At 43.7% G+C, this 20251-nt stretch overlaps 1 protein-coding gene across 1 annotated transcript; it reads left to right on the top strand.

The window, feature by feature from the left end:
- The first annotated feature begins 421 nt into the window (after nucleotides 1–421).
- phactr1 (phosphatase and actin regulator 1) lies at nucleotides 422–20201 on the top strand. Its single transcript, XM_085376030.1, has 13 exons — nucleotides 422–695; nucleotides 4318–4482; nucleotides 8420–8500; nucleotides 9070–9195; nucleotides 9281–9478; nucleotides 9558–9819; nucleotides 13417–13610; nucleotides 13843–13999; nucleotides 15913–15968; nucleotides 16070–16131; nucleotides 18148–18288; nucleotides 18365–18441; nucleotides 20123–20201. The coding sequence occupies exons 1-13, from the start codon at nucleotides 422–424 to the stop codon at nucleotides 20136–20138; spliced, it is 1809 nt and encodes a 602-aa protein (XP_085232156.1). The 3' UTR covers nucleotides 20139–20201.
- Nucleotides 20202–20251: the final 50 nt, after the last annotated feature.

Genomic DNA, 20251 nt, shown 5'->3' with positions numbered 1-20251 from the left:
CAAAAGCTGCCCTCCCTAGAGGACGACCTGCTGCAGCTCCCAGCAGAAGAAGCGAGTGAAGGTGTGTTGTGAGGGTTACTTTTTTCAGTAGGATACAGTCAGTACTCTTCATCCTGTGTACACATTCCTTTATGTGTCTGATGAGAGAGGGGGGATCGTAGAAACTAGCTGGCTGGGGTTCACCGAAAGATTTGTGGCCGGGGACGCGTGTAACCTGGTGACATGGTTGTGAAGGTACCAGCTTGGTTGCAGATCTGAAAAAGAAGAGCACAGCTTGTGGGCTTTTATTTTGTAGGAACTGAGGGGAAACAGCGTCGTATGTTGGTTGACTTGCAGGGGGTGGACAGAGCAGCAAACCGTTTGAAATCCCCTCTAGCGGAGCAGAGGGCGAGAGGGTCTATTCCTGCAGTCCAGCTCAAACATGGCGGGCTGTGGAGGAGACGTGATGTGCTCGTGGTCCGGACCTAAGACCCACGGCACATCCTCAACCCCGGCGTCCGAAGAGGGGGAGCTGAGGAAGAGAAGGAGAGCTTTCTGCCTGACCAGGATGAAGTCCCGTAACAGCTCCGAGAAGCATCAGCTTCAGCATCATCATGAGCCCGCCGCGAACAACAACAACAACACGCCGTTCATGATCCACTGCAAGGAGATCAAACACATCTGCAGCAACTGCCGAGGAGCCGAGCCGCTGGACGGTGAGACGCTTCAGGTTGCTTTGAGAGCAGGAGGAGGAGTACTCCTGCTTTTTAAATGATTGTGCTCATCGCTCCCTGCCTGCTGGTGGGGGTCGGGGTCAGCGCTCAGATCAGATCCCTGTATTGAATCTGTTTTACTTTACAGTGAGGTTAACAATAGCTGATGCTGTTTGAAAGCCTCTGCTGAGTCTTCTTCGCTGTCACGGGGCTGTGGTGTGGCTGGAGCTTCACTGTAAGCGCATGATTTCAAGTCCAGTTTTTGTTTTGCTTCCCTGTTTGCATCGTGAAAGCAGAAGTTCAGGGCATTCCACGCACGGATCGCTATAGTTTCAGTTAATATAGAGAGCTGGGAAATTTTCTGGTTTTGTCTTACTGGATTCCACAAACCAAACATCATCGTATGGTTTAGTCTTTTCCCTTATTAACTGCTATAACTATCACTTCAAGTTCAGACTGTCGGTGGATTATTATCTGCACTGATGCTGATGAATTTTCTGTCAATACAGAAATCAATTTATGGAGCCATCACTGCAGCAGTTCATCTCAAACACACACAACGTCAATAGTTGCTCTGGCTTAAATAACAGAGATCAATAGCTAATCATAGAATCTGTTCATTTAATCAGCTTGTGGTTTTATTTGAAAACCTTAGCGTGTGGATCAGTGGAGGCTTTGTTCTTTAATAAAACTCAGCCACTTGATTTAAATTGCTTAATCAGCCACCGGGGATTTAGTGAGCAGCCCTTTCAAAACCTGGTTTTACTGGCACGATTTGTTTGAGAAGAGATAACCAGAACTCGTTTGGAGTTTTCTTGACAGAGGATCTTCAACAGATGATCAAAAACGTCATTTTTCAGTAAATTCAGTAATGAAGAAACTGGTTTGCAGTGACAGTAACATTTCCTCTTCATTTATTGTTTACTTGAAGATGTTTCAGACTGTTGGCGTTCTTGTTTTTCCTCCACAAATCAACACAAGTCAAGTCAATTGATGCAACAGCTGGTGCCAGCATAGACTGTATAAAAAGATGACAGTGGCTACTGCTGGTCAGTGAATTTCATGCCTTGTGATTAACAAGCCGTTAGTTTCAAAAACATTTGCTCATTGGCTAAGTTAGTGATGGTGAAAATGTTAATGCCATCCACTGTCAAGAAACCAGTGGATGGCATCACAACAGCTACTCACATCTTTTATATGGTCTGCGGGACTGACACTCTTTTGGAGACAGCCTCAAGTGGCCATCAGAGGAACTGCAGTTTGGGGGGGTGGCGAGTCTTATTTTGCTTGATGCCCAGTAGCAAGGCCATTTAAAAAAAAAAAGAGAGAGAGAGAAAAACTAAAACTATGAATCAGCTAAGAAATTCAGTCGTAACACAGGCCTTCCAGCATCGTTGTTTTGGCTGAACCAAGTTGTTTTCGAGCTTGTTGTTCAGTGAGTCAGTGTTTTGAGGCATCAGTGAGATAACAGACCCCAGGTCAGACTGAAAGAATGTCTCCCTGCAGTGTGAGTCTGAGCCCTCTGACTCACTGCTGCTCTCGCTCCACTGCTTGTGGCGAGGGGGGGTTGGACTACACCAGGAGGGAGAAGACACCTTTTGTGTAAGGAGACAAAAGATGAGACAAACACAGTATGTCATCACCTCAAAATCTGCATAGTTTTGGGGGTTTTTTGCAGTCGAATGATGTCACTGTTGTCCTGGAAACACTAATTTTACTGCTTTAGGTGCTGGAGACGCTTCATTGAGAGAGCCTTTGTGCAAGGGAGGTTTCCGTGAGCTCTGACGTTCACACAGGGATGCTACACAGACTCAGAGTGTCTACTGAGGGGTTAGGGAGGGGAGGATGAGGGGGGGCTGACTGGATGTTGTTGAAGGAACTCTCAATGGCAGGTACAGTGTTGGTGCAGATTTGAACTGACATCTCTCTTCCAACAAGGCCTCCCGAAGGATGTCATCGCCTCCCGTCTGCAGCTGCCTATCAGTTTACACATGGCTGGTTTGTCCATCAACTGCTGATAATGTTTCAAATAGAGGAGAAATCACTGGCAAAAACACAGCTTCAAAGATTTTGACTTAAAGGTAGACTGATGGTCAAGTCGTACTGTATTTTTGTAATAGAACTGAAGGCAGTGATAATATACAACAGTCTTTTATCCATCCATCATCCATTGTCTCCTGCTTATCGGGGTCCACATCACAGGGACAGCAATCTAAACACACATGTCCAAACATCTCTCTCCTTAGCCACCTCATTCTGGGGAGCAGTCAGGCTTTCCCAGGCCAGCTGACAGATGTAATCTCTCCTCAGTCTGCCTCCATTTGGCCATGCCTGAAACACCTCACCTAGGAGGCGTCCAGAACCTCCACATCTGTCTGCTTTTGATGTGGAAAACAAGCATCTTTGACTCTGAGCCGCACATGATTTTGCAAAACATTCCTATGTTTTACTGCCAGATTTTCCCTGTCATTCCTCAATTACTTGTACAACATTCCCAGTTGAATTAAGTTTACTTCACCCAAATTCGAAACATTCCATGTGTTTGGATTCATTTCCATCTTTCCATTCATCTGTCTGACAAGTATCTGTTTGCACTGCATGCTTCTGTCGTGTGTGTGCAGGTTTACATCCTCTGCTGCCTGCTGAAATGTTGCCTTCCTTCCCCCCCTTTATTGCTGCTGGCTCTGCCCTTGTTTTGTAGAGGATGTTGTGTGTGTGTGTGTGTGTGTGTGTGTGTGTGTGTGTGTGTGTGTGTGTGTGTGTGTGTGTGTGTGTGTGTGTAATGGGAAAGGTGTAATTTCAAATGGAAAATCGGAGCATGCTGTATAGAGTGGCCTCCAGCATGATTACTTTGAGGAAAGTCCCTGTGGGGTGGGGGGAATTGTAGCTCAGAGGAAGAGGGTTAATGGAAAACATGGGAAAGGGAAGGCTCACAGTTGAAGAGGTTATAATTCTATCAGATTCTCACCACTGAACCCCCCCCCCCCCCCCCCCTTTGGTCTGTGTTGTAGCTGGCTAACTCCTCTCTGTCCAAGTTTTTCTCTCCTCCTTCTTACATAAGGTTTCTGCTGCTGTGGCCACCTGACACATTAGCTGTGATTGAAAGCGATCCAAATAAGCTTTACCTGACTTGATTATGCAAAACCCCCCTGGCAGAAAATGTCCTCTGACATTTGAAGCAGAGAGCAGCGATCATCTGTTCTACTTAGCTGTGGGTTAAAAGGGTCCCATTATCAGTTAATAAGCTATAGAATAATAGCTCATTTACTTTGTGCCCACCTGGCTGAGGCTTTAATAAAATGGTCATTAATCAGATCATTATCCAGAATGATTTCTTGAAAAAACAATTTTTGGGTCATTACCCGAAGGTCTTCCTTTTATGGCGATGTTTATCTGAGAAAAGGCATCAGGTTTTCAAATTTGTGCTACACTCTTCCTAAAAAAGAACTCAGACAATATCAGTCACCCAGATGCCAACTGTCAGTCGTCATAACGCCAAATATCCGAACAAATACGTTGTTGTGCTAAGCGTTGGAATAAAAAGCGCAAAATTAAGTGAGTCAAAACCACAAAAACAATGTTTTTATGCATTTTGTTTATCTGCTTGTTAATGTTGTCTTTTCAGCTGAGGAAGTGGAGAGGTTGGCAGCGATGCGCTCTGATTCGCTGGTACCGGGTACGCACACGCCCCCCATCCGGCGGCGGAGCAAATTCGCCACCCTGGGTCGTCTGTTCAAACCCTGGAAGTGGAGGAAGAAGAAGAGTGAGAAGTTTAAGCAGACGTCTGCAGGTGAGAACCAAAACTCTGTAAACAGCACATCTGCAGGTCGGCAGCCAGCTCTGCGCCTTTCTGTCCTCTCTGCCTCACTCCCATCTCTGACACCTAGCAACAGCCTTGAGAGACGCTGTCCTTTAAAATGTCAGCATCAAAAGTCTACTGTGCATGGTTGTGTCTGGCTATGCACAGGGAGATTTCATGAGTCCAGTCATTATAGTCTGATACGTCATATAAGCAAAGAATGGCTGTATGTAGATATTAAGCAGGAACAAGTAATATCAACCTTCATTTGTCCACTGAATTCAATTTTGGAAGTATACATAATGCGAATGCAAAGGTTTGTAGCTGGATTGGAATCCTGGACATTTCCATTAGACCATGAATGCAGCATCTTTATTTAGCTCTAAAATCCAAGTGAAGAATAATTAATTTTCAAATTGATACCATAGGTGCATCCACTAAAACTCTGGAGTTTGAAGTTCAGTGACCTTGACCTCAAGTCAGAGGTCAAGTTTATTGAAAATCTTGTGAATGTGATAACTCACGAAGGAAGTCACCTAGGATGTTCAAACTTATAGCTTTGACCTGTGACGTGGATGGGCTGACCTGTGTGACAGCCCATCCATGTCAAGAAAAGTGCAAAACTCCATTTGCTGTTAGATCCTCATTAGTGGCATCGCTGTCAGTCATTAATGAGGCTGCTCTCTCACATGTGTATCCACTCAATAGAGGATCCTGCTGCTTTCTGATTCTGCAGGTATGTAATAAACTCAGAAGAAAGACTTCTGCTAACAGCTGGAAGCAAGAAGGTAAACGTCACCTCCCACTTGTTTAGTCAAATTCGTGAGCTGTTACAGGCTCCGTCTTCATCATAAAGACTTTTCTACAGATAAAGAATAGTCAGCACAGCGGAAACATAGTAACTGATTTGTATTCTTTCAGTTTTGGTGCCCTTGTATATTTGGGATCCAGCCTCATAAATCAGAATGACTGAATTTGTGCTTTTTCTCAGGTGGTGTGATGAAATGCATAAATGCAATAAACATTGGGATCAGCCAAACTGCTATTCCAGACATCAGTGTATTCGTGTTCTTACACAATGAACTTATACTTGACTTTTTTTAAATGCTGTTGCTGAAAGCTGTTAATTCCACTGCTGTTCAGAGATGCCAACACAGCAGCTGTGGAAGAATTGATCATTAATGTTGGCCGTAGCAACAAGTGAGCTTCAAATGGAGTTCGCCAGCCGACGTGTTGTCTCTTTAACAGTGAATTAACACTTCATTCAAAGCAGTGAGCAAATTTGAAAGTAGTTTCATATGTCTGGCTCGGGGCTACAATATTCAGCGAGTACTAAGCTGTGAAGCGAAGGAAAGTGTTGGATTTGGATGCCGAAATAGCCGCTGTTGTTGTTGTTTCTCAGCTGGCTGAATCATTTTACATCCTGCTCTCACTGAGCGACGCAAACACGCAGCAGAGGGGTGAAGAGAGGCTTCCTGCAGCCAAGCTGTTCCCCCAGCTGTCATAGCAGTTACACTTTTTTTTTTACCCTGCTGAAAACCTTCCTGCCTTCTCTGCACCCAGATAATGAACAGTATACGTTTTATAGCATGTGTACGTGCGCACAGGTGCTACACGTTGCGTGTACCGTGTGCTTTTGCTGCACCCTGCTGTCATGCAGTCAAGGTGCATTGGATTATCCAGATTTTCGTGCTTCAAGTAAAAATATAGCTGTGGGGTTGAATAGGGTTTACTGTAGGAAACACAGACAGTTATGACTACAATACATTGACACTGGGGCAACATATACGGAACCAGTTTTACATTGTATCCCTGGGCACTTTTTCTCCACTTTCTTTAGCTGAATCTATGAAACATATCAAAGATCACACAAAGTTTGACAGACATAAAATAGTATTATTGCATCAACAAGGTGATTCTCAAAGAAACATTGGAATGGAGAGCATTTGTTTTACAACAGCTTCATTTTCAGCATGACAGCGAACCCAAACACACTGCCAATCCAGTAAAAGCATATCTGTATGGAACTGTCAGTCATGGATTGGCCTCCCCACAGCCTGGACTCAAACAACGTGGGAACAGAAACGGAACAGAAGGGGGGGCAACATCCAAAGAAGAGCTTTGAATGTCCTTTAAAAAGCCTGAAGAACTATTTTTGAAGACTTCTCGAGGCTTTTTCCCATAAAGACAACATTAGACCAGCGCCTCTGTACCCTTAACAATGAGTGTTGACACCTCAGTGTATACATAAATAAAGATGTGGTTTGACGACCATTAGAATTGTTTTGGGGGGGTTTTCATGGTTAGCTGAATAGGCAGAGACCACGCTCGCTAACTTCTAATGAAAACCCAGTGATTTTGTGATATACAGCCTGAAATATGACAGAAACCACTCAGAAAAGAGCTTCAAGAGTTACTCCTAGAAGAGAAGTCACTAGAAAGCTGCCCTAAGAGAGTTCAGCTCTTGCTGAAGAATAAAGGTGGTTTTACCAAATACTGACATTCAAGGTCGTTACAATTTTACAAACTCAGTTTTTGCCTTAAATACTGTATTTTCATGTGTGTTTGTGCGCGTTTTAATAAATTGTTGCTTCTCTTTTCCACGGGGTAGTTCAAGACTTTTGCTCCATAAAGGCTATATAAGACAAAATGCATCAGTTAGACAATAATCCTGCATTACTATGTGTGTGGGTGATGTGTAGATATCAGTTTACCAAACTGAGCTGTTAGAAAGCAACACAGAAAAACGCATTACAAACGCCATTAAATGACTTCATTAGATATAGTGTATGTCAGGGTTTAAAAAAAAAAAAAAAGACTTGTAGTATTGTAATATTGCTTTTATTAACTCCCCCACCCTAACACTTTACTGATATTGTCTCAAACCCTACCAATCAAAATGGCATTGGAAAAGATACGTTTTCACAGCTCATGCTGGATATGCTAGAAAATGAAAAAGTGTTATTTACGGGAAATGTTTAGGAGTGAGGAGGCGAGTAGGCATCTCTGTCAGAGGATCAGTGAACTGGTAGTGTTATGTTTGTGCGCACAGCTGCAAAGCTCTCCAGCGAGTAGTGCGGTGCTCTGAACGGATAATTGGAGGTGAGCTTCCCTCCCTCCAAGACATCTACAGGAAGCGGTGCCTGAGGAAAGCGGGGAGGATCATCAAGGACTCCAGTCACCCCAGCCATAAACTGTTCAGACTGCTTCCATCAGGAAGGAGGTTCTGCAGCATCCGGTCCCGAACCAGCAGACTGAGAGACAGCTTCTTCCATCAGGCCATCAGACTGCTGAACACGTCATAGACACCTCACCTCCACTACTGGAACTTCAACATTATGCACTCCATACTGTATATAAATGCCACTTGTTTTGCACATATTCAACTCTGTATATTTTATATATTTTATTATTATTATTATTATTATTATTATTATTATTTTATTTTATTTTTTTACTATTTAATTTGTAAAAATGTGTATACACACACACACACACACGTAGGAAAATATTTAGTATACACATCCAGAAATGCATACACTATTGTATATTGTACATATATTTATTAGTTTCAGGTTGGCCATTCTTGTATTTTGCTCGTTTGTGTTGTTGTGTTTGCACATCTCTGTTGCTTGTGGGGCTCGCACACAAGAATTTCACTCGCATGTGCTGTGCCAGTGTGCCTGCACATGTGATGTGACAATAAAAAGTGATTTGATTTGATTTGATTTGATTTGACAGCTCAGAGGGTCAGTCACATGATATTTCCTTGGCACACAGCAGCAGTGCTGGAAGCAGCAGCAAGTCCAAAGAAACAGCTGCTGCAGCTGACTCGTTCCTCGATCCTGATAACTCTGTTAGCATCCAGCGCAGCAGCTTTCTTCCTGTTCTAGTCGTTTCTGACGTCTCCTCCTCTGTGCTCCCTCAGTGTTGGAAAGGAAGATGTCCACTCGCCAGAGCAGAGAGGAGCTCATCAAGAAGGGACTCCTAAAGGAGGTCTATGAGAAAGGTGAGGCTCCACACAGCGAAGGTGAGAAAGAAAGTGGCCAGTGTTGTAGTATTAGTTGTTCTCTTTGTTTGCGGCCTGATTTTGATTTTAGATTCAAATTCAAATGTAAAGTAAGATTTTTCCGGTTGCAGCTTCTCAGTTGTGATTCATGCCTTTTCTCTTGCACTTTGATTGGTTTGAGTCTCTCACATTGTTCTGTCATCAGTGGGGTGGTGCTGTTTAAGTGCTGCAGCGCACCAAAGACTCACGCAAGCTTGTGCACAGTTGTAACTCATTTTTTAAGTGTCAGTAAATCCAGTGACAAGTTTACTTACAGCACACCAGTCAGCTTTATCATGACAAGACTGAGCTTAGGAATATGTGTGCCTGTCTGATCCTTACCACCATTCCCTCACATCCAGCTGCTCTACCTGGGTGTTTCTCCCTATCTATCTTTGAAAACTACACTGTTACGTGATTCATATTTTCTCTAAGCAAAATTTGAAAAAAATGCTACATAAGGAGATCCTTTGCTCTGTTTTTTCATTTTTTACCTACTTTTGAACACCAATGTGCATCTTTCTGTGCAGATGGTGCATCTCTGACCATCCGGGAGGAGGTGAAGATAGAGAATGGTCGTTCCTCGGTGCTTGGCTCCAGCCTGTCGGAGTCTGAAGGTAGTGAGCTGATGGAGGGAGCAGCAGGAGCAGCTGTAGGTAGGCAGCACAGCCTCAGAACCACTGAAACCTCTTTAGGTATTTGATTCACAGTGGTCTCTGACTCCTTTGTTGTTTCCCCCAGGCTCCCTGGAGTTTCAAATGCCTAGTGATGCTCAACAGGACCACACCCAGAAATCCAGTCAGGCTCCGCCCACAAAGAAGTCTATCGTATATCAGGCTGATGGTGCTGAATCAACCCTCTGCAGACCTCCAACGCTACACAAACAACCTCCCGCTCTGCCACCCAAGCCTTTCAACAGGCTACCCAATCACATTACAGGTGAGTGTGTCTCCATGCGTGCTCACAACCGCATTAGTGCGCGTGTGCCTAATCCTCCCACGTCCACCTCCTCGTGCAGACGGCGCCCCCGTGAAGTTGCCATGCATGTCGGCTAAGTTGTCTCCTCCTCTACCTCCGAAGAAGCTCATGATCTCCGTACCTGCAGGGAGCATGGAGCCCTCTTCTATCGCCTTCCAGAAGTGCCCCGCCCCTCCCAGCCATGCTCCAATGGGTGCACACTCACTGCAGTACGGGACCCTGCCTGTTCCTCTCCACCCGCCCAGCCGAATCATAGAGGAGCTGAACAAAACCCTGGCCCTCACCATGCAGAGGTTTGAGAGGTGAGGATCACACCGCAGAGGCCAGAAAGTCAAGAAAATATCAGCGAAAAGTCAAAAGGCTCATTAAATTGATCGTTTAGAACGAGCCTGTAACATAAAGAAGCTGGGACAATCATATTTTGGACTAAACAAAAATTTACAAAAATGATTAAAAAAAATATTGTTTGATTATATAGTAGTTTTACAAAACTGAGAAAGACCAATTGATTAATCAACCAGTCCCCTCTGTACTAAATCCAGCCCTGGGCAACTTTGCTAAGCACCAACCCCCGTGCCACAAAAAGTAGGGAAGAGTGTCGGCCCCCTTATTCCCAAAGCAGATGGCTCTGTATGTTGACTTGGCACCAAGTTGAAAGCTCGGATGCTACTCTGTTCTGAACATGGACAGCTGTCATTCCTTATATACTTCTTTAAAGTCCGCTGCCCAGGCACACAGGTAGTGTGTTGTAATGTAAAAACAGACAGGCAAGCTGATGTCCACACGGACCCTCGCTCACTGTCTGATGAAGAAATTTACATCACAGGGATCCAAGCAGATCCAACTGACCCAGAAGCCAGATGACCTCCCATTTATCCAGGCTAGGTTGTGATACTCTGAGACGTGTAAGGTGAATGTTTTAAGAGCTCCTACAGTGACTATGATGATCTTTTGCTATAGAATCACGATCTGAGTTGGAATCCTTCACACCAACTCACAAAAGTCATCCACGGAAAGCACAACGCCATTTTAAGATTCACAAATGTGTAATTTATAGGGAAATATTCCTATTTTTTTGACAGTTGTCTAGGAAGAATATGGCTGCGCAGCACATACACAACCATAGGTGGTGTGTTTTTTGTTTTTTTTAGTAAGGCAGAGCTATCCGTTTTACAAAAACAAATTGAAACATCTGTTTGGCTTTCAAGGGTCTTTCTGGATTTGGATGGAGTGTCTGACTCCAGAATAGTGTGTATGATCTGCTCCCACCTGAATGGGCATTTTAAGGATTCACATTCAGAAAAGATTAGATTGAGTTCTGGTCTTTCCATAGTTGCCTGTAGTCCACAGTGAAAAATTGTTTTTCTTCAAAGTAGGTGTAGCTCTTTACATGACGGAGTTTCTACACAGCTGGGTCGGTGCTATGATTTTACTTTATTTAATTCATAAGGTTAGTTAGTAGAGTTTCCAACCGTCCTGTAAAAAACGGAATCGTCCCGTATTCAGAGAAAATATTACGCGTTTCGTATTGAGCTGAAAAGGAACACAGTTTGTCCCGTACTTCAGCTAGGATGAAAAAGACACAAAGCTGGAGTTATCCTGCGCCTTTACGCTATCAGCTGACTCTTCTTCTCTCATTCAATCCTGAAACTGATCAATGATCAGCTGACGCAAGTCCCGTCTCTCCTTTGTTTATCGCCCACTTTGCGCCAGAAAGAGGAAACCAGCGGATGTCGCGCTAAACAGCAGCGCGTTTAAGCTTGATCAGCTGTTGTTAGAATGTATTTAATATTAATTTCTAGTATCAGCTGATTTTTGCTGGAGCCACAGCTGTAAAGCTGCTGGTCATGATATGGTTTGGTTATGTGATGAGAGGGAAACCAGGAGATGTCCTTACTGAATCATCAGAGCTGAACAGGTGATGGAGAAACAGGTTTACCTTTTAGGTGACATGAATGAGTTGAAGGGAAGCTATGAACTGTTTCTGAGAGACAAATAACACCAGGATCCTTTTTCTACATAGCTGACAGCTGGTAACTGTGCAGGGGCGGGTCTAGCAAAGTTTTGCCAGGGGGGCCAGGTAGGACATTAACAGGGAGAGGGGGCACAAAGACATACTTTTCTTTCTTATTCTCATTTAAAATGTCTCGCTTTTAAAAAATAATTATCTGAATCTTACAACCAAAGTTTTTATCTGATGTACAACGTATAGAAATCATACACATACCAACAAGACAGTGAACATCACTGTCACAACAGCGTTTGTTTTCATTCAAAGGCTTTATGGCTTTTCTTATAATACCTGGTGGGCCGGTCTGTAGTCAAAATGCCCGGGCCGATTTTTTTGTCCCAGTCCAGCCCTGGGCACGACACGCAGTGAATTAATCTGAGAGGGTGCATTAAAAAATAAATGGCCGGGCCAGCGGTGCACATCGCAAATTAGCTCGCATAGACACATTAGTTGTACCACTTCTTAATGACGGCATCTTAGCTAACAACCCGACTACCAGATTCAACTTGTAATTGGCTAAAAATCACTTAGCCTACTGGTGAGAGGGACGTTGCTAGCTGTCAGTTTTTTCAAGCGATGTTGAAATTTGAGCTCTCCGCTCAGCACAGCAACTGTTAATATAGATCGTTATTCAATTTATTGCTAATGCAATTATATGGCACATTGACTTCTGAGGAAACTTTAGATGGCACTCGTCATCAAAAAGGTTGCCTACCCCTGGTCTAGAGGAATACATACAAAACAATAGAGAGGCACACATTGGAGAGCAAAGTGCTTGGAGGTAGTGCAAAGAAAAGACTTGTCTTTGCACTGTCTGTTTAAGTATCACTATTTAGTCTGTCTATTCACAGTCTGAATTAGAGTCGGTGTGTGAGTGGACTGAGTGATCAGGGTTACTCAGACCATGGCTCAGATCGGTGAGGTGGGTGGGCAGGGGTGGGGTGTCGGGGGAGAATGTTTTTTAACAGGTGCCTCAGGTCAATGAGGTGTGTGACCTGATTGACCTGAGGCACTGACCAGAGGGCAACTGGTCAAACAGGTGGTGAGCAGGGTCCACGGGGTCACCTGTGATCCCATCCCAAGAGACCATCACCCGATCTTCCAGGGGCAGGAGGGAAGGATCGGACGATGGGGGAGCGACAGGGCAGCCAATAATGTTTTTGGGCAGTGTTAATTAACCTCTGCGCAGCCTTTCTGTTCTCAGTAGTGGCTCCTGCGTTCCAAAAATCCAGAGCGCGCCCTCCACTCAGGAGTGGAGGAAGACCAGCATCAGCCTCAGGTTATTCTTTCTCAGATTCCACCCATTCTCCTTTTATAATAAGAGGGGAGTGGACCGGTCTGTGCTTCCTGAAGCCCATTAGGAGTTCTTTTGTTTTAAGGATGTTCAGCTTCAGGTTCTTTTCTGAGCACCAGTGGACAGGTTTTCTACCTCCACCCTGTACGCCGTCTCATCTATATCAGAGATGAGCCCAACCATCGTGCAGGTTCCAATAGGGGATCTGAAGGTGGTCCAGTTTGGGGATGAAGATGTCTGTCATTATGGTGTTGAATGCTGAGCTGTAGTGCATCTTTGCGTAGCTCTTCCTGTTCTCCAGATGGCTCAGCGCTCTGTGAAGGGTGATGGTGATGACATCCTATGTGGATTTGCTCTGTAAGCAAACTGGTGGGGGTCAAAGCAGGGGGTAGCAGTCTCTGATGTGCTGAGACACTATCTGCTCTAAGTACTTCAGGACTACAGAGGGCTACAGGTCTGTAGTCATTGAGGCTGTCTATGCCATAATGGTAGAGGCCTTCAGACATAACCATAACCCTCACTTCACACAGCAGTGAACGTGTATGTGTGAATATGTTTGTGTGACACGTTTACCATTTCATTCTGAAACTGCAGCTCCATGATGCACGCCGTTCCCACGGTGATGATCGAGTGCGACGATGACAAAGAGAACCTCCCTAACGAGGCAGACTACGAGGACCTGCCGGGCATGTACAAGGATGAGGAAGAGGAGGAAGAGGAAGACGAGGAGGAAGATGAGGAGGAGGAGGAAGACGAAGAAGAGGATGAGGATGATACACTGTTTACAAGTAAGCATCTTTTTGTCTTTATTAAAATTTGGCTTACACCCACCATGGTCTTCAAGGTTACATTGAAACCCTGAAAAACAATAAAGAGGACAGAGACGTGTACATTAATGAGAATTACAAAAATATTTACTGCAGAAGAAGATCTATACTGTGTGCCTCTTACTGGGAGGCTGCGACAGCCTCAATCTGCTTAACTTTGATACGATTTCCTCTGCCAATATGTTCAATAAAGGCACACTGGCCATGAAGGTCTTACGAAAAGACTCTCTGGCCATCAAGCTGAGCAACCGTCCATCCAAAAGAGAGCTGGAGGAGAAGAACATCCTGCCACTGCATTCGGACCAGGAGCGGCTCGAATCCCGGCAACAGACGGCCACCAAACTGACGAGGTGAGCTTCCGACTTAAGAGCACACATGCTGATGTGGCACCGAGCCACTCGGAGGAGCGGTACACACGCCCACATCGCTCATCACATGCACATCGAGTCACCTGCAAAGTGTTTCAACCCATGCGAGCTGTGATAGAGGCGACCTGGCTGCTGCAAGGAGCAGATGATAGAAGAAGGGATGACGCAAAGCAGAGATGGAAAGATTAAAGCAGGGGGTGTAAAACGAAATAAAACAGAAAAAAGAGAATAGTGTCGTGACTGTAAAGGTGAGTGCAGGCTACATTAGATGTGTACAGACACAAAATGTTGTCAAAATCATCACACAACATTTGAATCATTCTTACTGTACCAAGTGGCAACTTAAGCCAGTGCAGAAATGCTAAAGGCTACAGTTCCATGAATGGCCACTTGAGGTCACATCTAGTCCTATTTTAAAGTGCCAAACTTTTAATGAGGTTTCTAATAAAAATGCCCACTGCTCAAGAGTTGTCCATCATATCACATCACACGTGACACAACCACCGTTTTTTGGGAAATGCGAGTATTCCCTGAGTCGTTAGTAGTGCTTCCTGTTTCTTCCGGTTGCAAAAACCTGTGAGAAAACTGAGTGATTACTTTGGTAGCTAGGAAATATCCAGGGTTGCCTGTAGTTCTTGTTTTTTACCCTGTCCTGTACAACAGCTTTAGCTAGCAGAATCAGGTTGTGCCAAACACTTTGCTTTGCCAAGAGGAGCCCTGTAAATTTTTTAGAACGCTTTAGCTTGTCGCTGAAAACAATCCTATTTTACCAGTTTTCATTTCCAGTGTGTGTTTTCTCAGCTCCACTGTGGCTCAAAGAGCAGCTTGTCAGTCTTTATAGACAAGTCCGTCACTTCCATTCAAACTATGACTGCAGCAATATGCTGGTGACCAAAGTAATCATAAAGAGGCTTTTACCAGCCGGCTGGAGACTACACATTTTCCTCTAACGACAGGTGGTGGCCAGGAGCTCACTGATTGGTCTGTATGTCTGTGTTAGAAGTCATTTTCTCAGTGACTGACATCAACCTTCACCAACCAGTTGGGAACAAGCATTTTTCCTTCACGACCAGAGGTTGCCTCGCTAGCAAAACTAACCATGTTTACAGCCCGTGTAGCTAATTTCAGTCGCAAAAAATAGTTCATCTTGGTTATATTTCTATCGCAATCCATGCTGTTGCAAAATTCTACTCTAATATTGTTTGATATCATAGTGGCAAGTCCACATTTTATATACAGAAATGTATGAAATGTACTAAAATTTATCTAAAATCTAAAGCACACACACAGTACTTAGCTACATCATTACTGCAGTAAATATCCATCTTCTATAACCACTCGCTGTAATATATGGCCGGGGGCATTACCCTACATATTCATTGTGCTCTTTGGTCCCACTTAATAGGTTTTTATAATATTAGGACAACTTGTAGTGTGCAACTGCTTGTATTACTTAATGAACTCCACATCTTAACATTAGTTGGTATTGTTTTGTTAGCTGGCTCTGGAGGAATCATCTTTATCTTTATCTTCCTCTGGCTGATGTTTTGAGCCTCTGCACTGTCCACCTCTTTTTTTTTTTTTTTTTCTTTTTTTTTTTTGGAGGGTTTTTGGCAACTTTTCTGCTTCTTATCCTCCTGTTCTCAGTCACTATCTGTCATCCTGCTATTCCAGTGCCTCTGAGTCAGTACCTACTCAATAAATTCACAAAATACTGCTTCATAAGAAAAAAAAAAGACTTCCCGTGCACAGCCAGCTTTTCTGTCCACAAGAGTAAAATCTCTTTTTGCATATGTCGAGAGCAATAAGCATGATCTGAAAGCTTGCGCGAATAAACATTAAAATCATATAAAAATAGCTTTCCTAAAATAGATGCTTTCCTTCCCTTTATTCAGACGGTTGAGTCAAAGGCCGACAGCAGAGGAGCTAGAACAGAGGAACATTCTGAAACGTAAGTCACTTTGCATAACATGAAGGAAAAAGAGAAAAAAAAACTACAGATAAAAATGATTTGTGTGTGAGTGTGTGTGCTTTCTGTGCGGTTTCCTGCAGCTCGAAATGATCTGGAGGAGCAGGAGGAGAAGAGGGAGATCAAGAGGCATCTGTCGAGAAAGGTAAAGGCAAAGAAGATGTGGACAGCGTGTCTTTGATCAATCAGTGCTGAGATGGTTCATAACCCCAACTAGAAATATGAACATGGTTGCCTTGGAGACTAACCTACCGCTCTTCAGACTGCACCCCTTTGAGAAGTAGTTTTTGTGTGTGTCTTAGATCGTCTCCATCGCAGTCACATGTTACTGAATAATAAAGAACACCTGACACAGTAAACGTCAAATTAGAGTATATCTGATGATCCACCATACAGCAACAGTCATTCTGATTATCGAGCACATAAATCTGTGTGTTTGTTTTAGTGTGACCGCCATGGACTGAAGTTCTGGTCTGTTGGTGTGTGCTGATATGATGTGTTTGCTTTTCTCCAAACATCTCTACTTCCATTGTTCCACAAGTTCTTTTAAAGAGAGGAGAGGTTTTCTCCCAGCAATCCTTCCAAACAAGCCATACTCGTTCAGGCTTTTTCTTCTGACATACATTTTAGCATTATCATGCTAATTGAGGCCTGTAGAGTCTGAGATGTAGCTCCTGGGTTTTTTTACAATGTATCTAAGTATTTCACTGTCTGAGCTGGGGGTGAATTTGAAAGTTATTAGCTGATGCTAACAATCAGCTGTGTATCCTTTTAAAAACAGCCTACAGTCATTCACTCACTACGTGGTTGTACACCACTCTGTGTTTAATCATTTAATCATCTTTGTCATGTCTTCCTCTCCTGACCACAACCTGCTGTGGCAGATGGCCACTCCCTCCCTTAGCCTGTTTCTGCTGGAGATTTCTTCCTCTTAAAAGGGAGTTTTTCCTTCCCACTGTAGCCAAGGCACTTGCTTACAGGGGGCTGCATGATTGTTGAGGTTTTCTGTTTTCTTTGTATTATTGTAGGGTCTTTCCTCGACAATGTAAAGCACCTTGAGGCAACATTTGTTGTGATTTGGTGAATATAAATAAAATTGAACTGAGTTGTAGTTTTCAACAAGTCTCACACATCTTCTGAGCAATCCCAGGTCATTTGGTGAATCTCTCAAGCTCCTCCAGATTTGTTGGTCTTCAGTTCACCACACAGATTTTCAATGAGATTCAAGTCAGGGCTTTGTGCAGGCCAGTCAGTAATTTTCATTTCAGTCTTCTGGAGGTAGATCTTCACAGGAGTGACATGTATTTTGGGTTGTTGTGTTGGAAAACAAAGCACCGGTGCAGATCCAGTTTTGCTGCTGTTTGAGGTTTTCTTTGAAAATCTTCATATATCCTTCTTTCCTCATGATTCCTTGACTAGACTCCCAGTTCCAGACGCACTGAAGTATCAACAGTTCCTCACTTGGCTAAGTTGGTCACTTGTTGGCAGTTGTTCTGAGGATCAGGCAGATCTCTCACTAGTTTTCTTTCCAGAGTCTTTAAAGTCGTTCACTTCCTACCTCTGCCAGGCTTGCTATGTGCTCTGTGGCTTTGAATTTCAATAAATTTCTCACTCCAGTTCTTGACACTGTGATAACATTGTATGTCTATCTGCTCCTTAGTAACCATAGACATTTTTTTCTCATGTAAACTGATTTCGTTTGATGCATGATGCTTTCCCAAGTTACAGCTCAAACTCTGGCTGAAGTTTTTATACTGTGTGTAAATTGGACAGCAACCCGCAGTTTTAATGATTTTATGTGTTTTAAGAATTATAAAGGTAAAGCACATCAAAAAATTGAAATCTGTAAGTTGGGGCTAATCATTTTGTCCTTGTCTGTACACACCTGAAAGTCCAGACCAGCAAACTACAAAAACTTCTGCGTTTGTAGACATCCTTACACTTACTGATAATTAATCGGGTGCACCTGATTAGCAGCACCTGGCTGCCACTTACCCTCCTGGTTCGTAAGAATGTAAGGATGTAAGGTCTGGTATTAAAAAAAGGGGAAGTTTTTTATAAAATTGTACAAAACTGTACAAAAGACAAAGTTAACTGTACTGAGGAGCACAAGTTACTTAATGCTGATTGGACAGCACCCATCTGTTCATCCACCTTTCAGCTCAGCCAGAGACCCACAGTCGAGGAGCTGAGAGAGGCGAAGATCCTCATCCGCTTCAGTGACTACGTGGAGGTCGCCGAGGCTCAGGACTACGACAGGAGAGCAGACAAGCCGTGGACTCGGCTAACAGCTACAGATAAGGTTCATTTCTCACAAAGACTGGATTCAAGTAATCTGTACTAGTGTGCTTTATCTAAGTGTGTGTTTCTTTGTTCAGGCTGCCATTAGAAAGGAACTAAATGAGTTTAAAAGCACAGAGATGGAGGTGCATGAGTCGAGCCGTCATTTGACCAGGTATGGAAAAGTTGCACAGAACAGCTAATGAGCTGCCTTACGAAACTGCAAAGCACTCTTTGTTTTGCTTTTTTGTTAAATGAGGTGTGTTGGGGAAGGTGCCAAAGTAAAGGTCATGGTGGAGTTCTGCTATGGACAGCAGTAGTTTTAAGAAGTGTGATTACACTTTTATAGCTGCCTCAGCCTTTATCAGCTAAAGCCTCACGTTGTCAGCTGTAGCTGTACCATGCTGCGCTGCCTCCAGATTGTTAAGCCCATAATTATGAGCAGCCAAGTGTGAAATCTTCAAATTACTTTCCTAGTTGTTGTTTTGTTTTTGTTTTTTTGACGCAAATGCAATATCTCCTACTTTGCAAGTAAACCAGCAGAGGTGTTAACATACTGGTAGAATCATGCTGAAGTCACAGGTGCTAAAATCTGGTGTTGCCATTAAAAATATAGGCTGACTGGAAGTGAAGGTTTTCCTTTCAGGGTATCCTATCAAATATTTGCTCAGTGAAAAATTCTAATTCGTCATTTGGGTTTTTTGGCTTCTTCTTTTGTCTCCCCTACTCTCAGTTTTCGAGAGCAATGGCAGAAAAGAGGGGGAGCTGTGCTCTTACACACTGTGAGATCTGCTATGATGTGTGGTTTGGAGATGGTGGCGCTGACAAAAAAGACAGGAGGCTGAGTTGGAGGTGTCAGAGTTAAATATGTTGAGGTTTTCTTTGGGAGTGGCCAGACTGGACAGGATTAGAAGCGAGCATATCAGAGGGAAAGCTCAAGCTGAGTTTCTTGGAGACAAAATTGGAGGCAAGGCTTCCCATGGGGCCATGCTTGAAAAAGTTGACAGGGGCCTTCACCACGTTGGCCTTTTTTGTTGCTGGTTTGGCCTGGAGTCTTGCCAAGATGCTAGCTTCTTACAAATTTGAAGAATAACTCCCTAGAACAGGGGAAACTGTACAAACTCTTGGTTTTGGAGTAAAAAGCCATTCCAGCCTTTCCATCAGGGTAGGTGTAGACTTGTCCAACGTTCTTGATGGGCGGACTGGCAGGGATGGAAGGTGCCACCTCATCCTCACTGTCATCTGACCCAGCGCTACTGGTGGACTCCTCGCTGCAGCTGTCATAGCCATCAAACATCCTGAATGAGTCTCGTCGCTTACAATCTGAACCCGGGGTACGATCAGCCAAATCCCTTGAGTCTTCCTTCGGCCATTTATATAAATTCTTTTTTAGTTATCTGCACCTAGGGGTAGAACCTAGCTTTGAATTTTAGTCTACCTAGCAGGATTACCTAGCAGGATATCGACAAATTACTCTGCAGCTGAGATGGTTTTGACATCTTTATAGGAGGGATAGTGGATACGTTGGACAAAGGACGTTGAAGATTGAACTTCCAGGCTCATGAATGAAGTAGTTTAAATAACTTTAAATGGTTGGTGCCAGACAGGCTGCTACGAGTAGTTCAGATTTTCAGGGATTTTCCTGCACAATCATCTCTGTAGTTTACACAGAATGGTCTGAGAAAGCGAAAATATCCAGTGAGCAGCAGTGCTCTGGAAGAAAAGGCCTCGTTGATGCTGGAGGTCAGATGAGGATGTTCTGACTGCTTTGTCTCCTTTTAGATAATTTCATTGTGTCAGAATAAAGAACATTTCTTCAAACATGCTCATTTTCTCTTCCTGGTTTCTTCCTACAGGTTTCACAGGCCGTAAGTTGGCTCAGAGACCTCAGCCATGTTTTTAAAATCCCTTAAAGTCTCAAGTGTTCAGACTGCTACAGATTTCCAACATCAACTTCGAACTGGCTTCATCACACAAGTTTGAGC

This window comes from Diplotaxodon limnothrissa, linkage group LG17, assembly GCF_057381915.1.
Source record: "Diplotaxodon limnothrissa isolate DT_005_m linkage group LG17, D_limnothrissa_male_GT1.1, whole genome shotgun sequence".
NCBI classification, from domain to species: domain Eukaryota; kingdom Metazoa; phylum Chordata; class Actinopteri; order Cichliformes; family Cichlidae; genus Diplotaxodon; species Diplotaxodon limnothrissa.
The sequence above is the reverse complement of the archived record's forward strand: the minus strand, read 5'-3'. Positions and strand labels throughout refer to the sequence as shown.

Bases quoted from the DNA above. Each gene is read 5' to 3' on its own strand.
- phactr1 (XM_085376030.1), top strand. From the start codon at position 422: ATGGCGGGCTGTGGAGGAGACGTGATGTGCTCGTGGTCCGGACCTAAG. The intron at 4,483-8,419 runs GTGAGAACCAAA...GTGCTCCCTCAG, and splicing joins GTTTAAGCAGACGTCTGCAG to TGTTGGAAAGGAAGATGTCC. The intron at 14,000-15,912 runs GTGAGCTTCCGA...CCCTTTATTCAG, and splicing joins ACGGCCACCAAACTGACGAG to ACGGTTGAGTCAAAGGCCGA.